Below are 16,409 nucleotides of genomic sequence, written 5' to 3' on the forward strand. Positions count from 1 at the left end.
TTATCATCAAAATGACTTATTTTCTTGCAAAACTAATTTAACAGGAATATTTTAATTTGCTTCCCTGCTTTGTGGTCTGTCACTGTACATTATACATCACATGAGGGGATTTAAGATAGATTTATCCATTGCTTCAGGATAATGGGAAAAGAACATAAAATGTATCCTGTTTCTTGAATGCGTATTAAGAGACATATTTTGTCTGTATTTCTCTTATGGTGCACATTTAATTGATAGCTTGCCGAATATTGCACACATTGCACTGGAAATGACTTTTTGTAACCCCAAGCACTTCCAACTGAAAATATACTGGGCAGGAAATACTTTAAAGGTTAATCTTATACAAGGTACAAAGGAGAACCTAGAGACATAGAACTTGGAAACAAAGTGGCTGTTTGCACAGGCATGATATATAGACCCATGGAGAAGTAGATGATCTTGATTATCAGCTAGTTGAAGAAGTAACTAAGATGCCTGTTAAATGTGAAGTTAATATTATGAGGTCCCCAGAGCCGTACATTAGGTGAGGTCTGACCAGTGATCTGAAAAGTGTTATAACCATCTGCCTCTTTCTGCTGCTAAAACCTTTATCTGTACAACCCTGTTTGCTTCTTCTGACATTTTGTTGCATTGCCTGCTTACCTTCATAATTACTTCCAAGTTTCTGTGATCTGTTGTCACTGACATCACAGCACCCTCAATTCTTATGTCTAAGAAGCATTATTGTAACTTTTATCAATAACTACAACCTGAATGATATTCCTGAAGTAAACCTTTGCTATCTCTGATCTTGCAAACCATTTGCACCCAGAAATGTTTTCTATTTAAATGCTTTCCATTCATTTCATGACCAAAAAACATTTTGTTAAAGTGATATTACAGTTGCTAACTTCCAGTCACTAGTGACTTGTTAAATAAGTCTGCTAATGATTTTTGCTTCTTTCAGTGGCTAACTACAGGGACCACTTGTTCTTCTCTACTCGTGCCGTTTCAAAATTGCTCAGAAAGGGCCCTTCCAACCTGCACTGGGCCAGTGTGAGATAGAGTGTGTGTAAGCATGAGTAGTGTGAGAGGGAGTGTGTGTTAGAATGATTGTGTACATGTGTGTTAGTGAGTATGAGTAAGTGTGACACTCACAAGCTGTTTGCAGACAAATGAGGTACTCACAAGGTGTTTGGGGCAAAGGTGGTACTGTGGGACATGTTGCTTGGTGAATTTGAGAGGCCCTGGGGCAATCTTCACCCTGGGGCCCTGTGGTTTCTAGTTACTTGCCTGGCTCCTTAACCCCTTGATGACAATTGCCGTTCCGGGCACGTCGTGCAAAATCAAGGCCTTAACGACAAATGACGTGCCAGGACCGGCACGTCTTTAAACGGGTGCAGAAAGCGATCTATTTTCGCTTTCTGCACCGAAACGGCGTTGCTGTAAGGCCTCGACCTCGAGGCATTCAGCAACGCCATGATCGGCACAAAGGGGCCATCTCTGGCCCCTCCCCGGGGCGTCAACATCCGCCATACTTTGTATGGCGGCAGACGCCCGTTTTAAAAGCGTTTAGGAGGCGATCGTTGATCGCCTCCTAAACTTAAATGGTGTCGCTGGAATGCCTCGATCAGGAGGCATCCAGCGACACCAAACACTTATCTCTCGATGGGCTGTGACCGCTCCGGTCACAGCCGCAGCTGCCGGTGATCTTCGCCATCAGCAAGAAGGCGGCAGCCCGGGAAAAAAAACAATAAAGAAGAAAAGGTTCGCTAGATGGTCTCCAGACCCTCTAGAGAACTCTGGCTCCACTTGCAGGTTGAATACAGGTACTGCATTCAACCATGCAAGTCAATGGAGCCCAGCTTTCTAATCACAGTGTTATTATTAAAAAATAAAATAAAATTTATAATAATTAGAAAAAAATATTAAAAAAACAGTAAAATGTAAAAATAATTTCCCACTGATGTCACTATCAGGGGAACCTTCAAGTTGAAAAAAAATGTTAGAATTTTTTTTTAAAAAAAGGCAAAAAAAAATAAAATATATATCTAAAAAATATATTTTTGTGAGCAAGTCCTAAAATTAGCATATTAGCTTAAAACAATTCTCGCATGGAAAGAGTTAAAATACTGGCATATTAAATGCCCATGGGGTGTCTACTTTAAAAAAAATTATGATTTGATGGAGTAAATTGAATTGGCCGGGGTCAACAATGTCCCAATTAACACTGGGGGAAGGATGGCCACACATCTAATTTCCAATTAGAAAAATGCACACGTACCAAATGTGGCCTTTTAGTTCCCCCAAAAAATGACAAACCCATGCATGTGGGGTATCACTGCGCTCAGGAGATGTTGCTGAACACATATTGGGGTGTTGTGTGACAGCGGCATAAACCAGGAGCTGTAAATTCATACATAAAGTAGGTGTGTGGGAGAAAAATACACACAAAAAAATACTACTGCAAACTTTGAAAAAATTCTGGTGGTAAAATGTGTGCATGCAAAGAGTTAAAATACCAGCATTTAAAATACCCTGGGGTGTCTAGTTTTCAAAAATATATGGTTTTGTTGGACACACTGAAATGGCCCGGCTCAAAGATGTACCAAATAGGGCATGGGCAGTGGATCCCCAAATACCAAAGTTCAACATTGAAAAATGCGCATGCCCCAAATGTGGCCCTTTTGCCCCCAAACAGCCAGGCAAAATCATTCATGTGAGGTATCGCTGTACTCAGAAGATGTTGCTGAACACATATTGGGGTGTTTTGTGATAGTGACATATACGAGAACCTTTTAATTCATACCTGAAGTAAAATGTGTGTGAAAAAACAAATGCAAAAAAATGACTACCACAAAGTTTGACAAAGACTGGTGGTAGATAAGGTGCATGGAAAGAGTTAAAATACTAGTATTTGAAATACCCTGGGGTGTCTAGTTTTCAAAAATATATGGCTTTATTGGGCACACTGAAATGGCCCGGCTCAAAGATGTACCAAATAGGGCATGGGCAGTGGATCCCCAAATGCCAAAGTTCAACATTGAAAAATGCGCATGCCCCAAATGTGGCCCTTTTGCCCCCAAACAGCCAGGCAAAATCATTCATGTGAGGTATCGCTGTACTCAGGAGATGTTGCTGAACACATATTGGGGTGTTTTATGATAGTGACATATACGAGAACCTTTTAATTCATACCTGAAGTAAAATGTGTGTGGAAAAACAAATGCAAAAAAAATTACTACCATAAAGTTTGACAAAGGCTGATGGTAGAATTAGTGCTTTGAAAGGGTTAAAATACTAGCATTTGGAATACCCTGAGCTGTCTAGTTTTCAAAAATATATGACTTGATGGGGTAAATTGCATTGGCTGGCTTCAAAGATACCCGAAATGGCACATGGGGGGAAGAATTACCAGATTCGGAAAAAATGGCTTTGAAATAGCAAAACGCTACCTGTACTTATTGCCCCATAATGTGTAGAAAAAAGCAAAAAAACATAAAAACATTGGGTATTTCTAAACTCAGGACAAATAGTAGAATCTATTTAGCAGGTTTTTTCATTACCTTTTATAGATGAGTAAAAGATTTTTCAACTAAAAGTTAGAAAGTAATTTTTTTCTAAATTTTTCACCATATTTTCTACTTTTTTTAATAGTAAATAATATGATACAATCAAAACAATGTCATCTAAAGAAAGCCCTTCTTGTCCTGAAAAAAACAATATCTAATGTGTGTGGGTTCAGTAAACTGAAAAGAAGAAAATTACAGCTAAACACGAGCAGCGCAGAAATGTTAAAAAGGCCATTGTCACGAAGGGTACAAAAAGTAAAATCAGCCTTTCTCACGAAGGGGTTAAATACCTTGGGTGCATAACATTGGGTCCCATAGATATATCTGTTTTTACTTTGGATATGTCAAGTAGAACGTATTCCTCTGTAAACACATGTTTTACATGTCTCACTATTTCTGTTTTCTAACTGAGTTCCCTTTCCGTTTATCTACCTCTGTAAGGTATCTCACTTTGTTTTGACATCTCTGTCATTTCCACAACTAGCAGATAATCAAAGTCCTTTTCTTGTCTAGAGGGTCAATGTATCTATAGGAACAACCATTTCTTTCCAAATTTTAAAGTTACCCAAGCTGTTTCTCATCCTTACCTTGTACCACTGGGCTGACTTTTTATGGCAGTGCTAAAAACGACCTGCTCCATTGACATTCGTTAGTCAGAGTGTCAGTGATTATAACTGAACTATTTTATTTTTTACTACAAGGTATGATAAGGAGTCAGGGTGTTTGTCTAGTAGATTGGAGCTAGAATAAAAACACAAATACAAAATGCAGCTGTCTGAAAACATTATATTATGTAGTTTATTTTTGAAATTGCATTTTAAATCTGTTACTAGTAATTATTTGGTGGGATAGTACCATATTCATTATCTTATTCTACACAGCAGGTGTGAGCCTAGAGTCCCTGGCACCTTTTTGGTGCCCCCTCATAGGTGTGTTTGGCTATATACGGCAAGAGCCAAAATTGTCGCACATCAACTGTTCTTTGATTTGGTTTGGCATCTCGGCCAACACATACATGTAACTGGCAGTAAATATGTAGCCCAGGAGTTGCAACTTAATAAATAAATAAATTACATTTAAAAAATATAATATCAAATTACAAAAAATATAGGATTAATGTATTTCTAAAATAAACGTTCTATGGAGACATTGCAGAAGTCTTCATATCTTGTTCTTAATATAGATTTATTTGGAGCTAAATGTGGTGCAGCTTGGTTTTTATAGAACAAGGGGACAATCATGAACAGCATATACAATTAATAAATAACGTTTTTTTAATAGCTAGGAGCAGCACAGCTTTAAATAAACATTAAGTACATTGCATTGCATGTACCTGTTTAACAAGTGGAATATTATACAACATATTTGTGCAAATAAAATTAATTGTTGAACACATCATATTTAATAAAAATGATGTCAAGTTCATTACATAAACAGATTAATTTGGGCGGGGGTATTTTCAATATGCCTTATATACATTCCCTTTACATTGTTAATTGTAGTAAGAACTCAGTTTGTATTGTAATAACTTTTTCAAATAATTTTTGCTGGAATAAAGCTCTTGGTGTGCCTTAGTTTCAGGATCTTCTTGATGTGGTGCACCCGCCACACCTGCCTCAGGCCCCTCTACTATATACAGGGTGAAGTGGACAACTGTCAGAAGCTTAATTTATGTAAAGAAATATTGAGCTAATACTATACATGTTTTTCTAGTTTTTCTTTTACCGTAAGTGATATTGATTGTTACATTAATAAGTTAGTTTTGACATTTAGTAACATATCGGTTTAAGTTTTATATTATTCTGTATTTAGGAGGGAATATTGTGGTCAGCAACATATTGTCATCTCACCTCTTTGACCTGTGTTGTCTGAGGATTTTTAACAGGAGCAGAGGAGATTTTTTGTTAACAATTCTAGGAGAATTTAGAAACTATGCTAGACCTTGCACTGTGTTTTACATTCCAGGGTAGTAACTAATGGTCTTCTGCATGTCTGTGAACACACCATAAATTGCTAATTATTTATAAAATACAGAACTTTAGTTGGAAAATATGTATCAGTCTAGAAGCTTTCCAAGGTCACTGCCTTATTATAAATCTCCCTATAATGCCCACTTTTTAATGTTCCAAGAACATGTTTTACTTGCACACTAAAGAGTAGGCTATTAATGCAAAACCAAAGGCCCACCTAGAATTTCTAGAATAGTCTAGAACTACAAGCAGCGTCCAGCGGGACTAAAACTGCAGCAATTACATTTGTATGTGCTAAGAAAATCCTTGGCATTTTAAACTCTATGTGCTCCCATTCATTTATATATATATATAATTATTTGTTGTTTTAAGTTTACCCTCTACTATGTTCTCCCTAGATACCCTAATGTTTGGTGTTTTTTCTAGTTCATTTACTGTGTTCTGTGTTTTATTTATTTAGAAAAAAAAAATATATTAAAGGTACATATGTGAACCATTTTAAAGAGAAGGTATAATTAAAACATTTTAAGGTACAAAACCAGAAATGGTGAAGTTTTTTTTTCTAAATAAATAAAACACAGAACACAGTAAATTAACTATAGAAAACACCAAACATTAGGGTATCTAGGGAGATACCTGTTTTTTGACATCATGTGTACTGGACTAATACGGCTTCACCCATTTACATATATATATATATATATATATATATATATATATATATATATATATATATATATACACAGATGAATGTTAATGCACTTTAATAAATTTTAGCAGAAAATTGCACAGTTGCATAAACCTGTGGGAAATCTGTTAAATACAGTGCTAACTTTCTCTTTAAAAAATGAACACTGCTTTTGTTTGTTTCAGAAGCAGTACTTTTAGATTGAATAATATGTTCTTTAAATATTTTTTTGTGTGGTTTTGACCAAAATTATAGAGACTTTCTATGTTCAGATGAATCAGATCTGGAGCTTTTCTTCTCTTTTGTATCTTTCTTTAAACTATTCTGTAAATATCACTGGGGCCTTTAATTAAAGAGATTCCCGTATAATCCTCAGGTCTTCAAGTTCCATTTAAACGGTGCCACTTTAGTGTGAGGTCTTTCTGAAATTTGTAATATAGGCTTAATAATTAATAAGCTACAGTAATTGTTCCAGACTTCAGTAGTAATAATAGACTGCAAAGCTGACCACAAGTATGCTTTTTTTGAAAGCTGTATTTAATAAATGGAGTCACTTAACCAAACAGCACATATTCTGCTATTTTTCAGTCTGTAGTAACTTGTTTAAACTTAGAAATTCAAGCCAACACTCCCACTGTAGTTATAGTATAGACAATCTATGATTTAGTTAGCATTTGATGCAGTGATACCAACCAGGAATACCAGACATCAAAGGCTTCATTTTGGCTTTTCTGTTATACATTATTTAGAAATAAAATAAAATGGTATGCTGTATCACGTGTGTGTAGGTGAAGAAATAAAAGTGATAAAGGAAGTGAGAAATAATAATAATAATGATATACTTCCCAAATAACCGCAGCAACCCAAAATGCACTCTTCCTTAGGGTGCAGATACGAATATACACAGATGATTGGGGCGCAGGTACATATAGGGAAGAAAAACAAATATATAGTGTAAATCTTATAAACACTGAAGAGTGTATGGAAATATGAATGCACTCACAAACACACAGAATGCTTCAGGCCTCTCAAATGTTGTAAAAGGTAGAATCTTTAATTGATCTTCATATAAGATCTAAAAAATAAAACTGGACATAGTGCAGTATCTTAATAAAAGCAAAAGTACTTCTTTCGATTGCACTCACAGTTTATCCATGCACAGAGTGCATTTAAAAGTAGATGAAGTCCACCAAAGGGGGGGGGGGAGTCCCGTATGATGTTTTCTTCGTGAATAAAATAATAAATAAATCATATAAATGATAATAAATCCGCTGTAGTCCTTCTAGAAGGACTACAGCGGATTTATTATCATTTATATGATTTATTTATTATTTAGAAATGTCCAGTTTTCTAATATATAAAAGTCAAGAAGGACAATGAGCCTTAAACATTAAAGGGGACACAAATAAAACTTGAATTTACAGAGCAAGTTGCTGTGTTGTATTACCTTTTTTTACCAGCAATTGAAAATGTGTACCTGCTTATACAGTAGGCATCTGCTTTCATCTGACTGCATGTACCCGATTTATAAACCTTGTTTGAGAATTTCTTAATTTACTGTGCCTTTACTATTTACTATTCTCTGATAATTTCCTCCTACAGGAATCATTAAGATTGGTCGCTGGAACCCACTTCCCCTCAGTTATGTGACAGATGCTCCAGATGTTACTGTCGCTGATATGTTACAAGATGTCTACCATGTGGTAACGCTAAAAATACAGTTACAGAGGTGGGCCAATTTCTTAATTGATCCAGATACCCTTTCGAATACACTGTTATAGAAAAATACAACAGGTTTAATTACAATAAATAAACGACTAAATGTATTATTGGATGCATTTAACTTAAATCCACACATTGATATTGTTGTATTAATACTTATTGTCAGAAGATAGGTTATATAGATGTTTATGATGTCTTCTAAAGAGCCATCACATTTACTGAACAAGTTGTAAAATTGTATAAACTTTAAAAACCTCGGACATTTCTCCTGCAAATGAAGCTTGGAAGCATATGTTACTATATACTGTCTATAAATAAGTTATCACAAATGTCTAACAACTGTTTGCAACTTTGGGTCATTTTTTAACGAAATAGCCTATGATTCATTGAAATATTCTGGTGTAAAAATGAATGGGTGTTATTTTTATCTTATGTACATTTTTGATAGGTTTGTCTACTTCTTTAAGATTAACAAACCTCAGATCTTGCTTTCTTCAAACCATTCATAGAAGTCAAATGGTAGGGATGATTTAGATCTAGACATTAATAGGTCAGCTTACTACATTACCTAGACAGTGATACAAACGTATACCCTTTTCTTGGACCCCTTTACAACATTGCAAAAAATAATGTAGGTGATTTCTGACTAAAGAGCCTAGATCTACAGGAAAGCAGTATTTTTATTAGAAATGTACCCACAGCTTGGTAAAAAGATAATAACAACATTGGCTATTGCTACCAGTACTTTCAAACTCATTACAGAATACTTAAGCCTTTTTTTCCACATTGTATGAATATCTAAAACATCTTACTGACCTACTTTGCAAAGCTATATGTGATAATGAATAAAAATTGTTCAAGAAATAAACAAAACAGTTGAACATATTCTAATAATAATAATAGGATACCCTTCCCAAGTCTCCCTTTTTTTAGGTGTGACAAACTCTCTTGAGATTCAGATTTCAGCTTATACACCTGATGTACCTCTTTTGTTGGTGTTCAAACTTTTGAGATTTACAAGGCACTATAATGGATGTAGAAGCTTTGAAAATGTAGTTATAAATGAAATTCTCCAAAAAAGTGGTCTTGTACATGACTTACTTAAATAACTACGAATAGATAACTAAGTTGCATAAAAACTATTGATAAAACTCTGCCCTCACCCACAATCCCCAAAACATTTAAAATGTTGGGAGGTATGTAAGTTAATAGGGAAACATATTTACTTGTGGCAGTGCTCTAAGTAACATGGTCCTTGTCTACAGTTGCTCGAAGCTTGAGGATCTGCCAGCAGAGCAATGGAATCATGCCACAGTCCGGAATGCATTACGGATGCTTCTTAAGGAAATGAATCAGAGTACCCTTGCTAAAGAATGCCCTCTCTCACAGGTTAGTGCCATATACAACCATAGTCATGCATTTACTTCAGAGGCACTTGCAACGATGAAAATATGGCCATACCTCAACACACACAAATATTTTATTGTTTGTTATCATACTCGTGATCAAAGTACACTGTGAATGACAGGTGGCATTGATATCAGGAAAAAAAGTAATTGTACCAAAGTAGTATTTAATGTATTTGTATGAAAACAATATTTTGAACGTGGCCACTATTTCAATGGAAGCTTTATGAGGATGTCTGCATAATATGACCTTTTGGTTTCTTTTTATATTAGCAGCTTCTGCATGGGTCTCATCGAGCAATTTTATTTGCACATTTGCTTACAAAAAGAACTACACAGCCATGTGTGTCCCAATAGGTTAATATGTTATTGTCAACTGCAGATTGGAATGTTGCCTCACAGGAGTAAAGGCTGTGGGGGAAGATACTGTTGATTAACACCTCCTGCTGCTGGGGTCTACTGCAGATTATGGCAAACCAATGTTAGCAAGACAACTGATTGAGAACGGTTAATAGGCGTATTTGAACAAATGTTGAGCTCTTAAAATTGTTGCTGTAAAGAAAGTGTATTGTAGTCTTTTTGTCTTGTCCAGTTTAATAGCAGCCCCTCAACATGCACAGAAACAAACCAGTCATTGTGTAAATGCTGCCAAAAGTCTTTGAGATGTGCCCAGTGGTTACATGTGGTATTTAGGTAAAATTAAAAGAAACTTTCAGTGGTGATTCAAAATTATTGGATCAGAAATTTCCATCCCATAGCATTTTCCCTCTTTCACAGAGACTTTTCTTAATATTTAATCTCACACTCTTACTATATTTAGTAACAATGGTTGCTTTAATTCCCAAAACAAAACATAGAAACATAGAATGTAATGGCACATAAGAACCATTCAGCCAATCTAGTCTGCCCTAGTTTGTAAAGACTAGATTCTTTGTAGTTTTATACCTATCCCATTCATGTTTAAATTCCCCATTAGCCATTATTAGCCTCTACCACTTCTGATAGTTTTATCTACCACTCTCTCATTAAAGTAAAAATTCAGCTTTCCTTCATGAATTGTGTACCACCTGCCGGAATTCATTAATAAACTAACCTTATTAGTATCTACCTATACTTTGGCACTGAAGAAGTCAAAGTGACTACAGGTTAAATTTGAGTGCCACAAATAATTATTGGTCATATTTCCAGCAGCTCTAAAGCTGACATCAAGTCATAGACTCTTTAAAGGTGACCTCTAAATAGGCAATTTATCATCTCCCTTGAGACTTCTGCTGAAGGCATCTGCTACGTTCAGCCTGTAGTTCTGATAATGAACTCTGCTTAACAGAAGCAAAGAACACTTGCAGCTCATAACACAGTAACATGGGATTCTTTTCACACATGCACAGAGTGCAGAGCCAAGCCATAAACAGACAGTGTATCATCTTCACATTGTTTCAAATTACAGAGCGTACGTAACCTTATACAGCTCATGGAATTGTGTTGTTTTCCCCACCAGTGTCTGGGGCAAATTCCATATATTTGTTGTAAATGTTTGCTAGATCTTGTGGTTTTAGAGATTGTAGGAATGAAGGAAAACACCTGTATTGTCTTAACTATTCTTTGCTATTAGCTGTGTTGTGTCAGTTATTCTTAAGGCACTTTTCACCCCTTTTGCATTCAACGGTTTAAACATCCACCCTAACCAATAATTTGGTCCTATATCAGGCTAGATGATAGACTCTAAAAGAAGACTGATGCAGCATTAAATGGGGGGATATATGCCTTTGGGAGCAGAAAAAATGTGGTGTCATTTCAATTAATATTAAGAACGGTTATTATTGCTATGTATTGTTTTATATAGTGCTATTATATTCATCAGCACTGTACAAGGGGTAAACAGGACATGACAAGTAGTATATAACATAACATTAGATAGAAACAATAGATGAGGAGGGCCCTGCTCAAAGGAGGTTACAAAGGAGCTTACAAGCTCATGATGGATTTAGAGGGGCGAGACAGATGTGAGGGAGACCAGCTAAAACAGGGTTACAATAGTCAAGGTGGGAGATAATGGACCTTAATGCCTTAGTGTCCTTGTGTTAGGAAGGGACAAATGTGGGCAATGTTTTTAAGATGGAGACAGCAGATTTTTGAGACAGATTGGATTTGGGGGGTGAATAAGAGTTAAGGGTGACACCAAGGTAGCCTGCATGAGGGAACGGGTAGATGATTGCACGATTGACATTAAGAGAAACTGTTGAGGTTAGCATGGGAAGGAGGGACGATGAGAAGTTCGGTTTTGGAGATATTGAGCTTTAGGAAACATGCAGATGTCCAGTTAGAGACAGAGGAAGGGAAGTAGTTACACAATCTAAGAGGGAGAGCTATCAGGAGAGGATAGGTTTGCTAAGGGAGGTAGTGTAAAGTGAGAACAGAAGGGGTCTTGCAACTGAGCCTTGGGGTACAACTGAGAGAAAGGGGATACACTAAAGGTACAATCATAAAAGTAGGATGTGAACCAGGAGAGAGCAGTGACATGGAGACCAACATTGCAAAGAGTTTGAGGATGGTCCAAATCGGATTTAGCATAGAGTAGTGGCCCTTGGATTTAGCAGTGCGTAGGTCATTAATAACTTTAGTAAGGGCTGTCTCAGTAGAATGTTGAGAATTGAATCCAGATTGAAGAGGGTTAAGCAAGAAGTTGGAGTCACGAAACTTAGTTGAGTGTAAACAATTATTCCAGTAAGCTTGGAGGAGACAGGGAGTAGAGATATAGAACAAGTTCAGGGAGAGCTTTCTCAAAATAGCAGTTATGGTAGGATCTTTGAAGGAGGATGGTACGGACCCAGTAGAGAGGGAGAGGTTGAACATATGAGCTGGTGTAGGGACAAAAGTAGATGAGACTGGTAAGATGAGGAGGGATTGGATCAAAGGGACATGTGGTTGGACAAAAGAAAAGAAGAAGAGCGAGAAACTTAATCTTCAGTGACAAGACGAAAAAGAGTTCAGTGTATGGGTACTGAGTCAGAGGGAGGGCAAGGGCAAGAAGGGGACTGACCAGATTGAAGCATGTGGCAAAGTCAGAAGTAGTAAGATTAGTGGAAGGGGTAGTTATGATAGGGAGGGAGTGAGAAAAGGGGTTGAAGTAGGTTTACTTAACAAAGATAAGAGCGGGTAATAGCATGAATTTATAGTGGAAACATAGAATGAGACTTCCGCCAACTACATTTAGCAGTGCATGAACAACATCAAAATGCTGGTTAAGGAACAAAATAAAGGTAGCATATTCTCTAAAGGTCATTTTCCACATATTTGCCAATGGATGAATAACTTGTATGGTGAAAGAAGACGTACACATGCTTAGTCTACTACATTAATAACAAAAGGAGAATCAGTATTAAAATCACACCTCCAAAATAACATACATGAATTGATATATATAAATATAAACATTGCAGCCTCATTTAAAGATCGAAAGATATGGTGAATGGAGATACATTAGCCAAGTGTTTTGGGGCTAGATTGCGCGTGCTAAAGATAGCTGCTCTTGTCATCTTTGGCCAGAGCTTACTAGCTAAGGCAAACCTCCTGGTCTGAATGGTACCAGTCCTGCCCTGTCATATTTACAGGTAGTATTTAGGACATTTTTAGATGTTGTTAGCAGTGTTTCATTGAGTACAGCCAGTTTTCAGTTTACGTGTCTGAATGGGTGACCTTTTTCCTGGTGAAGTAATCTAGTGTGGGGGATCTTGAGTTGTAAGGTTGCAAGGTTGAGTTTAGATCCCAATGTTGTTGAATAGATTAGGGAGTGGCAATGCGTAGTCAATGGCATATATTCAGAGCAAGGTCTTGATACCAGTGGGATACCTCAGGGATCTATACTTGGACCCATTTGCTTTAATATTTTTATTAGTGATATTGCAGAAAGGCTTTATGGAAAGGTATGTCTTTTTGCTGACGACACAAAAATTTGCAACAGGGTTGATTTTCCTGGAGGGACAAGCCAAATGGCAAATGATTTAGGTAAAGTGGAAGAATGGTCAGAGCGGCAACTGGCATTTAATATGGATAAATGCAAAGTAATGCATCTAGGGCATAAAAACCCAAGGACAGAGTATAGAATATTTGAAACTGTCCTAACCTCAACATGCGAGGAAAGGGATTTAGGGGTAATTATTTCTGAGGAGTTAAAGGTAGGTAGACAATGCAGTAGAGCAGCAGGATGCTTGGTTATATAGTGAGAGATATTACCAGTAGAAAGAGAGAAGTGCTCATGCCGTTGTACAGATCACTGGTGAGACCTCACTTGGAGGATATAGGATATAGATATGTTGGAGAAAGTTCAGAGAAGGGCTACTAAAATGGTTAATGGATTACAGGATAAAATGTACCAGGAGGGTTAAAGGATCTTAACATATATAGCCTGGAAGAAAGACGTGACAGGGGGATATAATTATTTAAATACTTAAAGGGAATCAACATGATAAAGGAAGAGAGTTTATTTAAAATGAGAAATACTACCAAAACAAGAGTCATAAGCTAGAGGGGCAAAGGTAACATGAGGAAATATTACTTTACAGAAAGGGTAGTGGATGCATGGAATAGCCTTCCAGCAGAAGTGGTAGCTCATAATACAGTAAAGACATTTAAGCAAGCATTGGATAGGCATAAAGCCAAGCTAGATATAGGATAAGGCCAGGTACTAAGAAAAGTACTCAGAGGGTGGGCAGACTGGATGGGCCTAATGGTTCTTATCTGCTGTCACTTTCTATGTTTCTATGACAGGGAACTGGTGAGTGGCTGCACTATATTAGAGTCCCTCAGTTTTTCCAGCAGTGAAGGCGTTAACCCTAGACTGGTCTATATAATTTATGGTCTCCTTTCCTCATTCTGGAACTAAAAACCATTTTGAATATGTCGATTTTATTTTAGCTTTCCCAGCTGTATTTATTGCACGTTATAAAGTTTAAGAAGATTAAATGATAAAAAATAGAATCAGTAGGAGCGTTTACATTTCCTTGTGGCCAGCAGATGGCTTTAGGAATGGAACAAGTTAAAAAGCCTTCTCCGTTGCACGGATTTCGGCACAGGTGCTAATGACATGTTCCTATAAGTGATATTAATTTTCCTTATTAGTTAAAGCGTTGTACTTGGGGTAGTGGCACGTACGTTCCCAGGCTCTTGGCTGTGTGGTCTTGTTGCAGTTGGAAACAGAACTGAAACATCTGAAAGGAATTAATAAGATTATTCATGCTGAGACATCTAATGTTACCTTTTATATTTTGCTTCCCAAATTACTATTGTTGTCTTCCATTGTCTTTAATGTGTATATACTAGTGTATGTCTAGGTTCATTTACAACAGTCATCCACAAAGCCCTAGGTCCTCAATTTACAGCTCTGGAAAGGGGCCATTTCCCCCAGAAAAAGCCAGCTTAAAAAAAAACCTCAGTAAAATAATATTTTTTTGTCTAATTATGTATGTTTAATGCTTCCAGTGCCAACCTAATATGTGATACATGGTTGCCAGGGAGGACCACAGGAGCCCACTGAATATCTGATACATGGTGGCAACTTTCTGTTGCATAGTGGAGGCTGTTGAGCCTCTCTCCTGAATCACTCTTGGACAAAACCCAATATGGCTGCTTGTTGCCATGGTAATTGATGCAGGAGGAGGTTAAAGTAGTCGTAAACTGTGTTATATTGTATACTGGCCATATGTGAAAAAGTAATTGGCCCCTTAATTAATTAAATCAACCAATCAACCAATTAATCAGATGTAATTGATAATTGGATTCAATTTCACCAGACACACCCAGGCATGATTAGTGCCAGCCCTGTTGTATCTACACATCAATTAAATAGAATCTGTCTACGTGACGTAGACTAAAATGTCTTAAAATCTAAAGAAATTCAACACTGGAAAGGGTTACAAAGACATTTCTAAGACTTCAGTGAACCACGGTGAGGGTCATTATCTACAAATGGAAAAAACTGAAACAGTAGTGAACCATCCCAGGAGTGGACAGCCTACCAAAGGTCCTAAAATATTGCATTATTAACATCACATCCAGGAGGTTGCAAAAGAACCCAGACTAACATGTATAGAACTGTAGGTCTCAGTTGCCTCGGTTAAGGTCATTGTTTACATCTCCACAATAAGAAAGAGACTGTGCAAAAATGGCATCCATGGGAGAGTTACAAGTCAAAAATTTACATTTGCCAAAAACATCTTGATGACCACCAAGACCGTTGGGGTACTATTATGTGGCCTGATAAGCAGAACTTATTACATCTTACAGCTTTCAATAAGAACCTCATACGAACAGTAAAACACTTTGGTGATAGTATGATAGTCTGGGCCTGCTTTGCTGCTTCAGTACCTGGGCGACTTGCCATAATTTATGGAACTATGAACCACGAATGTCCGTCCGTGAGTTCATGAACTAAAGCTCAAGCACAGTTGGGTTATGCAGCAGGATAATGATACAAGCAAGTAGGGCTGCAACTAACGATTATTTTAATAATCGATTAGTTGGCCACAGAGCGAATCGCACAGAGCCACTCGCACAGAGCGAATCGCACATAGACATGAAGAATACTTACCTCCGGAACGCGTCACATCCGTCACGTAGCTGAAAGAAGGCGGAGACTGCAGAGCGTGTAGCAGAAGCGGGGAACGCTCGCGGAGGTAAGTAAAAGGAGCCGAGTGCTCCAACAACGAATCGATCACTCGATTAATCGATAACCGAAATCGTCGACAACGATTTCCGTTATCGATTATTATCGATTTTATCGATTCGTTGTTTCAGCCCTACAAGCAAGTCTGAATAGCTCAAAAGAAACAAAATAAAGGTTTCAGAGTTGCCTAGCCAAAGCCTTGCGTTGAATCCGATAGAGACACTGTGGCAATTCATGCTTGAAAACCCTCCAATGTGGCTGATTTAAAACAAGAAGGGTAGGCCATAATTCCTCCAGAGCAAGACTTGTTGATTGTTAGTGCAAATATTTGATTGCAATTGTTGCCGTCAAGGGTGGCACAAACAGTTATTAGGTTTAGGGGCAATTGGCGAAAATATGAAACATTTAAAC

The 16,409-nt window shown here is 37.2% G+C and overlaps 1 protein-coding gene across 1 annotated transcript in view; it reads left to right on the forward strand.

Annotated features, from left to right (window-relative positions):
• LOC149287530 (DNA-binding protein SATB2-like) overlaps positions 1–16,409 on the forward strand; it is a 122,719-nt gene that overhangs the window by 33,470 nt on the left and 72,840 nt on the right. Inside the window, exons 4-5 of the mRNA XM_089492683.1 lie at positions 7,812–7,938; positions 9,197–9,320. Coding sequence (XP_089348809.1) covers positions 7,812–7,938; positions 9,197–9,320 — 251 coding nt within the window. The remainder of the gene's footprint in view (positions 1–7,811; positions 7,939–9,196; positions 9,321–16,409) is intronic.

Source organism: Sceloporus occidentalis, unplaced genomic scaffold (genome assembly GCF_023333645.1).
Source record: "Sceloporus occidentalis isolate IW3139 unplaced genomic scaffold, rSceOcc1.0.p SCAF_59, whole genome shotgun sequence".
NCBI lineage: Eukaryota > Metazoa > Chordata > Lepidosauria > Squamata > Phrynosomatidae > Sceloporus > Sceloporus occidentalis.